The following is a 17,776-nucleotide window of genomic DNA, read 5'->3' as shown; positions in this document are numbered from 1 at the left end:
CAGAATCTTAGATTTTATAAATAGGGTTACAGGGTATAAAAGCAAAGAGGCAAATCTACACAGATCATTGGATAGGCCAATGTCCTGTTTTGGGCACTCTACTTTAGGGTAGATGTTAAGGCCACAGAGAAGGTACAAAAGGGGTTAACTGGGACCAGGGATGTGATACTTCGATTTTAAGAGACTAGAGAAATTAGAACATTAAAACAAAGAAAGTTAAAAGGAGTTCTGATTGACGTCTTCAAAATTATGAGGGATTTTGATGAGTTAAATAGGGATAGTGTCTTTCCACGTCCAAGGTGAGTCACTAACAAGAGGGCATAAATTTAAGTTCACCACCAAAAGAACAAAGGATGGATAAGCAAAGGGTTGTCAGGACATGGAATACCCCAACAGAAACAGTGGTAGAAGCAGAACCCATAATAGATTTTAAAAGGGAAGTGGACATGTAACTGGAAAAAAGAGTGCTGTAAAAATTCTACAAAACTACAAAATGTGTTTGGGGAATTTCAACACCACTCCTAGTTGAAATGGGTCCACTGCACAAAACTGTTCTGCATTAAACTGGCACTCTCACTCAGGGCCACAGGACTAGAGTGATAAATGGAAAATGCCACACATGGGGCAGTGTGAAATGTTCTTTTGAGGTTTTGGCTGTGCCACAGAATAGAGGGCGCTTTACTCCGCATTTAGCTCGTGCTGTACCTAACCTGCTTGATGCTGAAATGGAAACTGTTCTATTCCCAGCACTGACCTTGATCAAACACAAAATCCTTATAAAAAGTAATTTACAAAAAAAAACCTAGTTTTGAGCTTTTGAACACTCAAACACTTCACTTGCAGCTGCTGGGAGTCACATGGTTATATTTACTTCACTAAGGGTAACCCTGCCTCAGCACCACACCATCTGATCTGTGTCTCTGGGAAATAAACCACAGGGCCCTAGACTGACAAGTCGCACATTGGACTGGAACAAACTAGCAAAGCGTATGGTCCTTACCTGCAGTGCAGATGTGACAGGATGAGTGCGGAGCCCAGGCAATGCCATTCACACATGCTCGGTGATTGTTTAGCCGGGCCACGGGTGTGCAAGGCACACGAACATCGAGAATCACCACCTGCAAAGGGTAGGCAGATGGTTTTGGCTTAGCACACACCAAAGAAAAAAAAGTGAACAACAGCAAGGCAACAGTGAAGCGGGAGGGAGGGGTACCCCAGATAGACAGGGTTGACGCCTCACCGGGCTTTGAATGTAACTAAATGCAATATGATCAGCCTCCCCCATTCCCCACTTACTTACCATGATAATATATAAAAATGAGGTGGCACTCATATCTTCAGTGGCAATGAGCATCACCATGTTCCCTGCCTCTATGAAAAGTAGATGTCACACTGGCTGCCGCTGCTGCCACTTCCACTATTCTATTCTTGCTGCAGGTGGACTGAGCACTCCGTTCATCCATTTTTGCCACTGCTGAGCTGTATGGACATCGCCAACAGAGTGGGAAAATTGCAATGCAGCTTTGCACCAGTTACCATTGCACATGTGCAGTTATTGTAGTCGCATCCACAATTTCTGAGCAATTGCGCATGCCCAAGTTTTCCAGACTCACCGCTGCTTTGGTGCTACCAAATCCGCTCCGAGGTGGATTTGGCACGACAGGAACTGAGTCACATTGTGGAACTGCTTTCGAAATGTGAATGGGGTGCAGTCTGGATAAAAAGATTGGATTCAATAGACATCTATGTGATTGGGTTTGATCGGGTCTGAAATGGGTCCCCAGTGATCAGTCGCAAAGACCTGAAATAATGAAGCTACAGCAACATTGGCAACCCCTCACAATGCCAGCATTGAAAGGCTAAAGTATCGACAAGGTCATTTTGTTGGCGAGATAATAAAAAGGGAATGGGTTTTCTGGAAGTACTGCCTTGTCTGTACTTGAAAAACAAATTAAGCAATCAACCTCGCAGCCCGCCTCTCCAGTACTACAAAGTACCAGCTTCCACCAACATACGTGACGTCACCCCATGTACAGACTACTCCTGTGAAATACGTCACTGGCATCACTCTCATGCTGGGGTATGAATCAATGATTGCAGGCTTCCTTCTGCTAGCTCGCCTAAGTGCCCAGTCTCCATGTATCAGCACTCTCGACTCAGAGTCAGAAGGACGTGGGTTCAAGTCCCACTCCAGAGACTTGAGCACACGATCTACACTGACACTCCAGTGCAGTACTGAAAGGAGTGCTGCATGGTGGGAGGTGCTGTCTTTCGGTTGAGACATTAAACTAAGGCTCCATCTGCCTGCTCAGGAGGATGTAACTGATCCCATGGCACTATTCGAAGGAGAACAGGGGAGTTCTCCCCGGTGTCCTGGCCAATATTTATCCCTCAACCAACATCACTAAAACAGATTATCTGGACATTATATCATTGCTGTGCGCTAATTGGCTGCCGTATTTCCTACATTACAATGACTACACCTCAAAAGTACTTCACCTCAGGATGTCCCAAAGTGCTTTACAGCCAGTGGTGAGAGGCACTATACAAATGCAAGTCTTTCTTTCCCTTCATGTGTATAGCAGTGCTGGCTATTCAACTATTAGTGTTGAAATATAACTTGGAAAAGAAAAAACATGCAAATGTTATTGAGTAAATAACACTAATAAAACCTGCCAGCCCAACCTGATCCTCAACAGGCAATTTCCAGCTGGGTTCACGGGATAGCCACCCAAAGCAGAAAGCTTGGTTGATTTTCCCCCTCCCCACCCCAGGGTCACTGAGGCAAGTGGCAGCACCTCTGTCTCCTGACTCAGATCTGCTATCTCAGAGCTGATTGGGACTGAACCTGGGACTGTCCCGGTCTGTAGAACTCAGTCCTACACCGAGTTGTCCAATTACCAACTAGGCCATCGAGGGCACATTACATGTATTACTGCACTGTTTATGCTCAAGCCCGTGTTTTCTGTGCTCACCTCCATGCCATCCATTGCCATGGTAGCCAGGTAATTGGGATCTTGCTTATTCCAGCACAGGCGGAGCAACGGGTGGTGCTGGGGGTCTTCGTAGATGATGGTGCTGTGTTCCAGGTGTCGAAGATCAAACATACGCACTGAACCATCCGCTCCCACAGAAGCAAACATGTCCCTACCACCTCCTGCCCTGCTGAACGCAATATCATATACCTGCAGATGGGAAAGAACAACGGTCACTTCAGACAATTTGGTAGCCTTACCATCAGCACCTTCAGGAGAGGAAGAGACAAAGATGATTTTTTGTAAGTTAGAAAAATAGGTTTAAAAAAATGTAGAAAACGAACACACAGGTCAGGAAAGGCCTTGCTTCAATCCCCGAGTTAGCTGATCTCAGCCGGCTGCAGTAAGGGTGTTACTGTTGGCCTCAACACCCCTTATTTAGGGCGGGGAAAAGCAACCAGGGTCTCACCCCGATCACTACCCAGCAAACCCTGTTGGAAATGCTTGCATGTCTACGCTGGGAGAGAATAGGATCGAGCTCGACTATGATGTCCCACTCGGTCAATTAGCCCGTTGACACTATCAAGACATGCTTAAATAATGGCCATTTAAGGCAACGTACTAGAGAGGATGACCGAACTCCAACAAAGTCGTCAAAACAGTTTGAAGGAGCAAAATTTGGCAAGATAACATTGCTGTGTTCCCACCCCCCATTTTGGACGCTCTGAGATTTGAGCTCAAGTGGAGAGATTGTCTGGGTCTATGGAACGCCAGCTTCCTTTGCTGGCAGGTTTTATTAGTGTTATTTACTCAATAACATTTGCATGTTTTTTCTTTTCCAAGTTATATTTCAACAGAAATCCCCAAGCACCTTGGTGCCTCCCAGCAAAAACATGTTTGTGGAAATGTTAAACTCCGACAGGGCCCTTTCTGGTCAGTGTTTTCAATCCTTCCAGCCTGGTCTCACAACTCCCTTTCAGTGTTAGTTTTGTAAAGGGTTATTCTGCATTAGAAATTATGTTTCGCTCTCTCCTCCATCCCCTCCCCCATCAACGAGAATCAAAACCTTTCAACAGTGCAAAATTAAACACTTGGGTAAACACTTGCCATTCACCTCTATGATCTGGGTTCAAATGCAGCCCATACTGCTGAAGGGCCCTCTACATGAAAGAAGTTTAGAACAGCCTCAACACAGTCCTAGTGGACCCACAGCACAGAAATGTCCCTACTTCAGCATGAGAATGGCAATCTCATTCAGAGAGGCATCATTGGTGTGGGAACAGAGGATGCTTCAGTTGTACAGTAGGGGTACTTAATCCACAACTTTAATACTCTTTTGAAGCACATTGTTTTGGGCAGAGCAGGAGGAGCTTTACTCTGCATTTAACCATGTTATAGCTGACTTGAAAGTGCTCAATGCTGATGTGGTGCCTGAAAGTGTTGAATTCCCCAGCACCATCATTACAGGCACAATCACCACAAAAAAAACAAGAGCAGAAAAAACACAGCTTACTTCCAGCTGGCAATCAGCCCTCATTTCACTTCCTGTCTTTCACGCTTAGTCTCCCCTGCACCCCATCTCACACCTGGTTCCCCTCGCCCACACATCGCACCACAATCAGCCATTTCAGGGACACTGAGCAGATGTTTTAAAATTCAGTTGAAAGGAGCTAAAATGGCAAATAAGCATTAATTTTTTTTTAAAAGTTTGTTACCCTCACCTCCCATTTTTTCCCCCACTTACAGCCCCCTTACAGTGGAATTCTGTTATACTTAATTTAGGCAAGTAACCCAAGTGATCACTAAGCAATTGATTGGTAAATCATAATTAGTGATTCCAGGATCCCCTGACATGAACTTTGTTGCAATGCTGGGCTGCTCAGCCTCCCCTCTCCAAAAGGGCCGCTCAGAATATTAAGAGTTTAGCTACACTTACATTGCGCAAAACCTGCACTCGTATGATCAATTCCTAAAGCACAGCATCTTATGTCACTGGCAGTAATCCAAATATAAAACTGCCAGGGCTCGATAAGACCAGTGGCTCAGGGGACCCATTTTCACTGGGACTGAACTAGCGTCCCCTGGCAATTTTACATACAGCTTACAGCCTGCTGCATAAGGCCCACACTCTGGGAACCAGCCACATACGCACAGGTATCATGCAATGTACAAACAGCTATTATTCCATTCATTGCTCTATAGCTCAGATACAGAGTTCAGAAGAATGAGGGGTGATCTCATTGAAGTATATAAGATTCTGAGGGGGCTTGACAGGGTAGATGCTGAGAGGTTGTTTCCCCTGGCTGGAGAGTCTAGAGCCAGGGGGCATAGCCTCAGGAGAGGGGGTCGGCCATTTAGCACTGAGATGAGGAGGAATTTCTTCACTCAGAGGGTTGTGAATCTTTGGAATTCTCTATCCCAGAGGGCTGTGGATGCTGAGTTGTTGAATATATTCAAGGCTGAGATAGATAGATTTTTGGACTCTAGGGGAATCAAGGGATATGGGGATCGGGCTGGAAAGTGGAGCTGAGGTCGAAGATCAGCCGTGATCTAATTGAATGGCAGAGCAGGCTCGAGGGGCCATATGCTTACTCCTGCTCCTATTTCTTATGTTCTTATGAGTGAAGCCTCACTCAGCTGTTTAAAATGCACTTAGCAGCATTGTTCAGAAGCTCAGTTACTGAATCATCCTCCAGATCGTTTACAGTTAACCAGTTAATAACATTTAGAGCCCATTAGTAAAAGTATTCCTTTGACATTTTTGACTGTGAGGCTAACGGCGCTCACCATTATTTATGCGCAAATCACACAGCAACTTCAGGCGAGGGCAGATCCGCAGTTAAACGCAAGCATCCGGAAGTTGCTGTCCAAGATGAGCTGGTCCGCCGTTAGCTTCACGAAATGGCATCTCGCCGTCTGCCTCACCATTGAAATGCATTGAACGGTGTGAAGTTCCTGTACTTGCCCAGTAGATACGAACTAAATTCGCCACAGAAAGTTAGGGCTTGTTCATTTCAAACAAAGTACCTTTTTAACAGCTTGATAAGTCTCAATTACTGCCAAGCAACCTCTTCGGCACTGAAAGTCAACCGTTACAAGCGTGAAGTCTCATTCCTTCAACTTTTAATTGTTGGAAATTATTTAATTTATTTTTTTTAATTAATTTTTTTTTTTAATTTTCTTTGTCTCTTAATCCAATCTTTCTTTCCCTCTATTTCTCCTTCTGTACCCGATTTGACACTGAATTCACTATTTTATTTTACACTTCCTGGTTCAGACTGCACTGTTCAATCTTCAATCTGATTGGTTATAGAGATACACAGTTGCTCGCCCTGTTCAAACAGGTCCCAGATGCCCTGTAGAGGACGCTGCACCATTTTCATCCCCCACTTACAGCAACTTGCTGTGCAAAAGCTCATGGAAATTAAATGGGCAAGGGCAAGTCTAACGAAAGGTGGGCACCATTCGTTCACCAGCTACAGTAAATTCTGGCCCAATGTCTTGCTAAATCATGCAGATTAACAATGTGAAACCTGTGGCAATTGTAGAATAGGGAACTGCCACTAAACTGGTCACTACAACTGAACTGCACTGATCACTGTAAATGATTGCAATAACATAGCATTGGATCAGTTGCAATTGTTATATGTCACTGATCATATATGACAGTGCTCCCTTCAGAGGCAAAACACTGCCACCAGCAAAGTTAAATGGCTGCTGTAGCAGCACTGTTGCCTCTGCTTTGTTCTTTGTGCTCAGCCCCTCCCCATACAGGCTAGCCATCCAATTAAAACATTGAGGGACAATTACAGCGCCGCTACCGCAATCAGCTAAGTTAGCAGAAACTTGGAATCCAAACAGAAATTCTGTGCTCTGTACAGCTCAGCTGCATGCTGCCTTTACCAAGTGAGTTCTTGGGGACCCTTGTGTCCTGCGTTGCACTAAGAATGCTGAATAGTAGGACCTCATTACCTCCTTATCATGAGCAATGAGCTGTGTTTTCACGTGACCGGAGACCAGATTGACTCGGCCGAGCACCTGCCCTGTCTCCAGACCCCAAATCGTACAAGTGGTGTCAATGCTGGAAGTACCTGCAGGGAAAAGAGCAGCAGTTAGTGACCTAACAATTTTTAGGGGCAGTAAAAGGCTGTTACACCAAATAAACCTGGTGCCCCCCCCCCCTTTTTTCTTTGAGAGACCGCTTAATCCTTTCTCTCTCCAGAAAAACATTTAATTGTCTCTTAAACCCATTTATATTGTTCACTTTAACATCCTTCTCCACTAAGTAATTCCACAACCCTATTACTCTTTGGGTGAAACAGCTCCCCCAGATTCCCTTCTTACTCATTAACTTCCTGATTTTTCCATTTGTGTCTCCTGGGATTTGAACCCTGCATCAAAAGAATCATTTGCCTGGTTCAACTTTTGTCAATGCCCTTTATAATCTGAGAAACTTTAATTAGATCTCCTTGAAATCTCCTCTTTTGCAAAAAGCAAAGTCCAACTTTCTAAACCTTACTTTCAATTTAAAGTTGATCCCCAGAAACATCCTAATTGCTCACCTCTATGCTCTGAAGGGTTTTAATCTTTCCTAACTTTTAACTGGGTTTCCCCTGTATTTGAACGCTTCACCATAAACAGTTTGCCTCAATCTGCTTTTTCAATACCCTTCATAATCTCGAAGACTTTAATTAGATTTAATTTCCAAAGAAAACAGTCTGAAGGGGCTGCAATTTCAATTTAGGAGGGGCACAAGTCAAGATGTCAAAACTCGTTTTTATTGCACTGAATTGTTTAACACTTCACTGTTCAGATTACAGCCCGGTGGGAGCTAGACGTAGGGAGTAAAAGTCCAAACTGAGGCCACAAAGCCTTCATCAATGCCAGGTTCTCTCGGAAGGGAGAAGAAAAAGCTTTCAGTAAAAAGTCACAAGCGGTGTGTACGTGTGCCAGGCCTAAAGGGCCGACGATGACAGAAGTACTGATAAAGATGGCAGAGTGATTGCATCACAGCACTTCCTCACACATCACTCCAACTATTCCCCATCTTTCTTAAATCCCGATCAATATGAAAAAGCAACTCCCTAAGGGTTCAGAGCGATACCCAGTGAGACAACTGAGGCTTTATTCCTAGTTTGTACTGAGTTAGCCACTTTCACCTGGGGCGACAGTAGGGGGCTATAGTTGGCCTCAGACACTCTGGTCTTGAGGAGGGGGGGGGGGAGCAATCTGAGCCAGGATCTCCATTCCCAATTGCTATCCAGTGACCCTGGCAGGATACGCACATGTAAGTACTGGGTAAGAACATGATCATGCTCTGTGATGCCACACACGGTACAACAACCAACCAATGCGCAACTGTCTAGACTCACGAATGGAGAATGTCCATTTGGCCAAGTTAGCAAAGGACAACTGGGGTCTGTAGAATAATGGAGTCAGCGTCTTCAGGGGGAAGAAAGAAAATTGGAAAATAAAAACCTACCGACATTTAAGACAAAAGAAAACTTTCATATTTGTCCCGCCTGTTTAGTCCTCCCACTCTTGCTCCAGTGCCACTCTAATAAGTTGCTAAGAGCTGCACGATCAGGCCTCAGGTTAAACAGCACTCACTATTCTCACGTTGGAGGTTCTGGCTTGTGGAGAATTTCCCGCTACAGCACCAAATTTTGTAACAGCATCTGTCAGCAGATGAAAATAACAGCAGCAATGCTATCGAATGGAACCTTAGCAAAGCAGAGATTCCAGAGTCAAACAACCCCTTGGAGTTCAGACTGAGCAGAGTTTACATTAGGGCCCTGCTCAATTTCGCGACATCTTCTCTAGAAGGTGCCTCACCCATCTGGGCGATGGCCTAGTTTCAGAGGGAGTAGCTCAGGCAGGATCAACGGCAACAAATATTATGCCAAGTTTAAAGTCGTGTAAATGAGATAATGTTGCCATGACAAAAATAAGAGCTTTTATCCTTGGTTTAATATCATTTTAAATAGTGTTTAAATTGGCATCCATGAGCTAACTGTGTATTTTCTATGTCTTTGAGAAATTTCCTTTGTTCTGTGATAAAGTTATGAAAGGCAAGTCCGCATGACTGGGTATAATGCAAACAGCTTTCATCACTGGTAAATCGAGAGCACTATCTGTTGAACTTACCCCGAGGTATCTGTCGATTGAATTAGTCATGGGTAACTCGTCATGTTAATCTGTCTGCATGAACGCGCTTTTGAACTGTGGATCATTTATGTTAGGAAGGGTATTCCAGCATCTGAATTAAACGCTAGAAGTATATGCCCATTTGCTCTCAAACGAGCTGAATAAACAAAGCTTCACTGTACATTCCAGTTCTGAACTGGCATTATTGTTACAGGGCAAGACACCATCGTCATTTTGATGCTCAATAAAGCTTGATGGGCGATACCATCTTCAAAGAAATTGCTGATCTTCAAAGGGGAGAAAATTCTTACAACCCAATAATCTTCAAAGTGTTCATCTGTTTCAACCCCATTACATATATGGAAAATGGACTGAGCTCCCCAAGCATTGCTTATGTACCACCAGATACAGTATCTCACCAGGAGTTTGCCAGATGGGGTTAGGTGAACCAGGAATATTTAACCTGTTAGCAAAAATTGTATCCTACCTGATAAACCTCAGAATTTGAGAACATTAGATATAGATTATTTGGGCTTTCAGAAAATTTTCACAAAAGCACCACATGAAAGATTTCAATTAAATCAAAAACTATAGGAATCTAGTGAAAAATATGGTATTAAATAAGAAACAAGATTTTCAAAAATACAGGAGAGAGTTGTAGTGTCAGACAGTGGGGAGGTGTTGAGGGGGTCTATGCTTGAACCTCTTCCTAATTTACATAAATAACCTTGTTACCAAAACCAGTCGCAAGTTTGTCAAATTTGCTGATGACATTAAAATTGGGAGCTCAACGGAGACAGTAGATACAATTAAAGACTTAGGTCAGTTATGCAACCATGAGACAAAAGTACATGGATGTTAATACTGACAAATCTAAAGTTCTGTACATTGTGTGCACTTATGCCACACATTTCTGTCTCCAATGAATCAAATTAGCACAAGGAGAATTAGAAAAAGACCCGGTTGTCATGGTAGATTTGGCACTTTCAATAGATAGGCAATTTGGCAAATCGAAGATAGACTATACAGCCAGAACAGCAGAGCACAGCCTGCAGAGATTACAATGTACTGTTCAAACTTAACGTGGAGTATTGTGTTCATTTCTGGTTACACTACAAAAAGGACATGTATGCATCGGCTACAGTAGAAAAAAAGAGCAAACAGAATTATATTAAAAGGTAAAGAGAAAAAAAATCAGATAATCTAGAGAAAAGGTGGTTATGGAGAGAGCTCAATGAAGTATACAAAATATTACCTGGGTAATAGGAAGCTTTTCAGACTGGAAAGTTATGGTGAGTGGTATACCATGGGGCGGGTGTTAGGGCTGCTCTTATTTACTATATACATAAATGATCGACTTAGGAATTGAGGGAAGAACACTGAAATTTTCTAATGATATCAAATTGGTAATACAGCAAATTGTGATGACGATTATGAAAGGCTGCAGGAGGACATGGATAGGCTGGCAGGATGGGCAGATAAGTGACAAGTGCAGTTCAATGTATACAAATACGCAGTAATACAAAGTAGGAATAGAGAAAGGAAATACAGACCCCAACACTAAAATGTCCATGTTTAAATCAAGCAATCGCTTAATTCAGCTTAAAAACACTAACCATTATTTGTTTGCATTAAAGTCAATTTCAAAGCTGCTGCTTACAGAGTGTTATACGTTCAGTGTGTTTCGTGCAGGAACAGCTGTGCTTACTCAGTAGTTCTCATCTCGCTAAAGTGTACCAAATGTAAGAACAAGCATAAGTAAATAGCACCTTGTTAAGGTCCACTTACTATTTGTATCTTGTGTACTTAATCCCCTCTAATCCCCATTAAGTAGGGGTTACAGCTTGCACCAAGCACTGACTGCAGTAGCATATTCAACAGTGATCCACTGCCTCCTTGTTCAATGGTAGAATAGTGATAACAATACCCCTTTAAACAATTCAATGTGTATAGCGGGCAGGACAGTATGTCTTAAATGGTAATATTTTAAATTAAATAGAAAAGCTGAGGAGCCTTGGTGTGCAGATACTCAGGCCATTAACTCAGCCCTTGCTAATAGTTAAGGGCTTGAAAAGGCAAATGGAATCCTTGGTTTTGTATCTAGAAGCGTAGAATACAAACTCAAGGAGGTAATGTTGAACTTGTAGAAGACCTTATAGTTAGGCCACAGTTAAAAGTATCGAGAGAGTTTTGTGCATCTCTTAACGGGAGTTCATAAAAGCAACAGGAAAGGTGCAGCTTAGACGCACTCCGGCTTTACCAGTTACAAAGAGATGACAGATTGGATAGGTTGGGGTTGTTTTCCTTGGAACAGAGGAAGCTGAGGGGTGATTTGATTGAGATATACAAAATTATGAGGGGCCTAGATAGAGTGGATAGGAAGGATCTATTTCCCTTAGCGGAGGGGTCAATAACCAGGGGGCATAGATTTAAAGCAATTGGTTGAAGGATTAGAGCGGAAATGAGGAAAAAAATTTTCACCCAGAGGGTGGTGGGGATCTGGAACTCACTGCCTGAGAGGGTGGTAGAGGCAGAAACCCTCAACTCATTAAAAAAAAGTACCTGGATGTGCACCTGAAGAGCAGTGGCCTACAGGGCTACGGACCAAATGCGAGAAAGTGGGATTAGGCTGGGTGGCTAGTTTCGCAGCCAGCGCAGACATGATGGGCCGAATGGACTCCTTCAGTGTCGTAAATTTTCTATGATTTCTATGATTGTAGTGACTTGTGAAGTCTGGGTATTTTTCACTGCAGCTGAGACGGCTAAGGAGCGACCTGATAAAGTCTTCGAGACTAGGAAGGGTTATGATTATCTCCAATGGTCGGCGAGATGTCGACATATGAGCACAAATTTCAGATAATTAAAGGGGAGGCTAGATTTTTTTTAAACAAAATGGTGGAATGTAAAATTCTCTGCTACAAAATTGTTGAAACAAAATCCATAAATTCTTTTAAAAGACAATTATGTAGTTGCTTGAAAAAGAGAATATCAAAGAGTGTGAGGAGAGCAGGATTAGACCAAGTGGCTCAGGTGGAGAAGAATGCCAGCTGTAACATTCTATGATTCTTTAGATAAGGTAAATTCAGGCAATTACTTCAAGTCAGGTTTATAGACAACAAATGATTTGAACAAATATTAGGAAGAACCTTTTTACTCAAAGAGCAAGAAAGGTTTGGAAAAATTTGCCAGTCAAGTTTGTAGAAGACAGACACCTTAAAGAGGCTTCAAAACAGAGTTGGATGTTAGGCTCGGAAAGTTTGTGTACTACAGGGATGAGCTTCAAAGGGCAAATGGCCTTTTCTTGTCCTTGGCTGTACTTTTGAGACTATTGGGCAGCACAAGCACATACCTTTAGTGCAAAGTACACAACCCCTCCCTCACCACCACACAGGGCCTCCCAACCATTCTGAATGGGTATAGTCGGGGCTACTGGAACACAACATGCTAAACCACTTCCCTCTCACTAAATGAAGCCAATTTTCTGGTAAGTCCAATCCAAAGAGGCAAAACTTTCCTTACTCGTTCTTCTGAAATATGGAGAACATGGAATCCCAAAACATTCTCATTTTCCTTTCTAATCTTTTCTTTCCTCCTCTCCTGAAGGAGCTGACTCGCTCATTTCTGGGGCACCACCAGCTCTTCAATACCTCACTCAAGTAGAATCATAGAATCTTACAGCACAGGAGGCCGCCATTCGGCCCATTGTGCCTGAGCCTGCTCTTTGAAAGAGCTATCCAGTTAGTCCCACTCCCCTGCTCTTTCCCATAAGTATTTATCCGATTCTCTTTTGAAAGTCACTATTGAATCTACTTCCACCACGCTTCCAGGCAGTGAATTCCAGATCATAACAACTCACTGCGTAAACAACTCTCATATCCCCTTGGTTCTTTTGCCATTTATCTTAAATCTGTGTCCTCTGGTTACTAACACTCCTGCCAGTGGACACAATTTCTCCCTATCTACTCCATCAAAATCCCTCATAGTGTCATAACAAGTGACAAATCTTCTTGTACGAGCCTAGACATTGAATCTCAGAAAGCTATTAGACTATTGGGGAAGATGAGGTGCATCACAGCTGAAACTGATCCCATGCTCACATTAAATCTACACATACATGTACTTTCCAGCACAAATCACTTAATAGTAATCAGGTTAAGGAACCCTGGCTGATTTTTCCCCTGCCTAGCTTAATGTACAGAAGCCAACTTGGTTGGCTGATCCAGCAGAGGCTTACTGATATGCCAGGCAATGGCTTTACCCACTAGATTATCAAGGGAGCTCCTCCAAATTTAATTTTGTAGTTTGAAATACTCCTAACTAGCAAATGAACAGACTTTATTCTTGCTGCAGCATTACCTGTAATCATCACAGAGTCAGGAACCAATACAAGGCTCATGTTGTGATCATTCTCACCAGGGCTCACTAATGGACCACATATCCATGGCAACAACAAGTACAAGGTCCAGTTACCATTCTGCAGATGGTAACGAGTCACCTACTAATCTGCATACGGTAATGGGTCATTTACAATCCTGCATATGGCAAGTCAGGAGCAGGCCCCCAATCACTAGAATCACAAGAACCTCTGATGGACATTACTTGTGTAACTTCCAATAGCTTTCAAAAATAGTGCCTAAACTGCCAAGTGGAAATAATTGAATAAGCAACATAAAGGGTTCATTTGAAACACTGGTCATTTTTTTTTAAATGACCGTAGATTTTAAATTTATAATACACTGGTTTTAACACAAAACATTTATTTTTTATTTAACAAGTTCCCTGGTAGTTAAATAGTTGCACGGTGTTGTTCGACTCAACCTGTTCCCATTTGGATTCGAGACACTAGTCATAAGATTTATTTATTAATTGGTTGCTGTGACCCCTGCAGCCAGAGCAAACAAAATAAGCGCTGGTTTAAATACTTAAAAAAAAGTAAAATGAGCTTTAGGCAGTTCAATCGCACTCGGAGGCCATGGGATGGCTGCTGTACGAAATGACAAAATGTCACTCTGGTGCAGCACAGGGTACTCTTGAGGGGTTGGGCTGAAGTAGATTGTTGGAACAGAGTAGTGGGAGCTGTACCTGGCCTGGGAGTGCTTTCATTTCAGACAGTAGGTGTCTGAAATGAAAAGTGTTCCATTCCCAGCATTTAACATCCATCACCTTCATGCACACAAAGTTCACTAAAAAAGTAAAGTTTTTTTTTATTAATATGCTAAAGGTTTGACTCCATCTGGTCTGTTCCCCGACAGACACACATCACCCGCAACTCAGGCTGAGCAGCCTGCTCCCAGCCTATAGTTTCTCTGCGCTGCCCGAAGAGGAGGAATGTGATTGCAATTGTCCCTGGGATAATTCTCCCTCCCTTGTTGTGGGGAGCAACTGGTTACTACATGTTACCTCCCACACAGTCAGGCTGCTGAGCAGCGTGGGAGAAATTGTCCTACCATTCCACGGATTAGTGCTTCAAAGGACTTTACTACTTTTTTGTTGTTATCGGGGTTGTAGTGGGTTATCTCAGACAAGGATTCACATGCAACCCCAAGTGGTGGAATCAAAGTCTCCTCCAACTGCTGGTTGTAGGGATCCTAAGAACTTGACAAACCTAATCTGATTCTTGACGTGGGTCCAATTTGGCATTTGTTGGCAATCTCACTCAAATATGTGAAATGGAAAATAAAGGTCATGCTGGTGCAATATGGGGTGCTCACAGCAAAAAAAAATTCTACTTCCCAGCACTAACCTTAATGAGCACAAAATTCACAATTAAAGAGAGGGAAACTTTATAAAATAAATCCACTTGTGATACTACTTCTTCAGTTCCAGACATACTGGGCCTTCTTCTGTTTTCTGCATCTGTTTAATATCGTAAAAATCAGCTGATAAACTAGAAAAGAAAACAACAGGGCTCTACTCCCTCCCAGCCACAGAGCTCCCATGGGCAATCAATCCCTCTGGTCTCTAATATTACTTGGCATCACTACAAAGACTGAACACAAAATGTGTGCGCCTGGGACTGCACGGGAGGGGGCTGACGTTTATGGAGTTAATTGCACAGAATTATGAGCTGCACGTTGCGTGCGTTTCTAGAAGCAGCGTAGCTAGCTGAGATGGTGGTGCAAAGCCTGCAACTCCAAGGGCTTCCTTACCCAAAAGATTTGGATCCACTTCGTTCCAGTCAAATGAAGTCAGAGGCGCACAGAAGTCAGAGTTCTTGTTATTATTTAGTAAGCACTCCAGCCGGGTTTCTGTATCGCTCACCTAGAACATGAAGAGAATGGAAAAATATATAGCAAACTTCTCCTGTCGCTCACGGAATGCTTCCCACTCTTTTGAAGGCTCCAGCTCATGCTGGGCCTGGCTGCCCCCAGGCATCCTCGAGTGGCCATTCCTCATAAGTGAACCTTGATGGTGAACATCAGCAGGCCATTCGATGAAAGGAGAAACATTACGGCCAATCCCGACAAGTGAACTCCACGTGCTTCGGCACGAGTCAATAAATAATCAGAAAACTCTTGCTGGCTCAGAAGTGCTGAAGCCCATTACTGCACCTCTGCTACTGCCCCACCAGTCGTCATATCTGAAACTATACTTTACTATCAACGCCTACAATTCTTCATCCCCAAACTCCATGTTACTATGCCGCCTTTGGAATACCAACCCCATCGCACAATGCAACGATTCTCAAGGGAGCAGCAACAATATCAGCAATGTAATATCTCATGAATTCAAGAGATTGGGGTACGGTTAGAGATCTAACAACAATGCAGGAACCCTGGATGGTTTATCCCTCCTTATCTCAAGGTTATTGAGGGCACTTGCAACATGCTAACTACTGTCTAGCTGAGATTGGCTAACACAACAGAGTCCATAAATCAAACCGAAGACCTTCCAGTCTCTGTGACTTGCTGCATGCTGAATCAGTCATTGTGGGGGGCATAAAAGCAACAAATGTGTTCATCAAATACAAATAACACCCTCGAAACTTGAACTGAAATTTTCTCCACAACACACATCTCAGTGCTCTCTGCACTCCAACTGCGCACTATCGCAAGCCAAAATCCTCTATGTCTACAGTTTCTCCATTAGTTTCATTTCAGACAAATCAGTGTACTATAAAACAAAGCGACAACAATGCTTAAACAGTACTTGAACAAGAACATCAGTGAGTGTGCAGTGCTGAGGGAGTGCTCCGTTGTCAGGGGTGCCCTCTTCTCAGATCAGACGTCAAGCTGAGGATCCATCTGCCTGTTTAGCAGAAGGTTAAAATCCCACAGCATTATCAGACAAGGCGGGGGGGGGGGGGGGGGGCTCTCCCTGTGTCCTGGTCAACAATTCCTCCCCCCAACCAACACCACCAAAAGATTAACTGTTCATTCACCTTGCTCACTATTCGTGGGATTTTGTTATGTGGAAAACAGTTGCCAGCTTTGCCTCCATAATAGTCACTGTACTGCAAAGTAAAAACGTTGTATGTGCAGCACTTTCCTAAAGATGTGAAGAGTTATTATCCCTGCTCTCACCATCACTCTCATCCTGGACCCAGTCCCTCAACCTTCCTCCCTCGCCGTCCATCTTACCAACTCTTGTGTTTCACTCCCCAGCTTCCACCCCCTCCCTCCAGTCTTCTCTCCTCCTCCCCCTCCCCTCCCTCCCCCCTCCTATCCCTCCGCTCCCTCTTATCCACAGGGACCCCGATCCCCACGGCTCTCCCCAGAACACACCACCCTCTCTCTTCCCTCCCCTCCCCAGGGGACATCTCCCTCTCTCTCTCTCTCTCCCCCCCACCCACACACACCCCAAACTCATAGGCCGGGCCTCAGGCCTCGGCCTGGCCTTACCCTCCAGACGCGCAGGTAGTCCCCGGAGGTGGCGAGTAGGTCGGGGTAGACGCCCTTGGTGTCGGGGATCCACATGATCTTGGTGGTGGGGTAGGGGTGGTCGAAGGTGTTGCGGGAGATGAACTCGGAGCTCTCCTCGTCCAGGCCCACGATCTGCACCTTGTTGTTGTACTCCTCCACGAAGGAGCCGAGCGCCAGGCGGAAGCGCTTGTCAGGCCGCACGCTCCAGTTCATGGCGTACACGGTCCAGGGCGCCTCGTACTTGTAGATCTCCTTCCTCTTGCCGTGCATGCTCATCTTGGGATGGAAGGCCTGCTCTCCGCCTCGGCCTCGGCTCCAGCCCACCTGCCCCGACCCGTCCGTCACTCAATCACCCACCCACCCCCCTCTCCTCCTCCTCCGCCGCCGCCGCCGGCCGCGCACCTCAGCTCGCGCGCGCGCCGCAGCCAACAACAATAAACCGCTCAAACTCACAGCGGAAACCGGCCGCTGACTGACAGCCGCCGCAGCCAATGGCAGCCCGAGACATTCGCTGGAAATTGCGTTCGCGGGCGGTTGGTGGGCGGGCCTTCCGTTGTGGCTTTTGGTTGAGGTCAAGCGTCACGATCACGTTGACGGACAGGTGGAAGCCGCCAATCGGGTCTAAGAGTGGAGGCGCGGGGGCGGGCGGGGGGGGGGGGCCAGACCGTTACTAGAGTGACAAGCGAACGCACCAATGAGGTGCCGGCGGTGGGTAGGCGGGTCTTCCGTTGGCACGTTGGCTTTGTTTGACGTCAAGCATGGAGATGACGCTGACGGACAAGGGAGGCGACC

At 44.6% G+C, this 17,776-nt stretch overlaps 1 protein-coding gene across 1 annotated transcript in view; it reads right to left on the bottom strand.

Moving 5' to 3' along the window:
- Nucleotides 1–17,320, bottom strand: part of dcaf7 (ddb1 and cul4 associated factor 7) — a 28,622-nt gene extending 11,302 nt beyond the window's left edge. Inside the window, exons 1-5 of the mRNA XM_067969124.1 lie at nucleotides 16,964–17,320; nucleotides 15,272–15,383; nucleotides 6,948–7,066; nucleotides 2,976–3,185; nucleotides 1,001–1,118 (exon numbers count right to left, since the gene is read on the bottom strand). Coding sequence (XP_067825225.1) covers nucleotides 1,001–1,118; nucleotides 2,976–3,185; nucleotides 6,948–7,066; nucleotides 15,272–15,383; nucleotides 16,964–17,260 — 856 coding nt within the window. The 5' untranslated portion in view covers nucleotides 17,261–17,320. The remainder of the gene's footprint in view (nucleotides 1–1,000; nucleotides 1,119–2,975; nucleotides 3,186–6,947; nucleotides 7,067–15,271; nucleotides 15,384–16,963) is intronic.
- Between the last annotated feature and the right edge of the window lie 456 nt (nucleotides 17,321–17,776).

The sequence above is a fragment of the Heptranchias perlo genome, chromosome 30 (assembly GCF_035084215.1).
Source record: "Heptranchias perlo isolate sHepPer1 chromosome 30, sHepPer1.hap1, whole genome shotgun sequence".
NCBI lineage: Eukaryota > Metazoa > Chordata > Chondrichthyes > Hexanchiformes > Hexanchidae > Heptranchias > Heptranchias perlo.
This window is presented reverse-complemented; position numbering and strand designations above follow the sequence as displayed.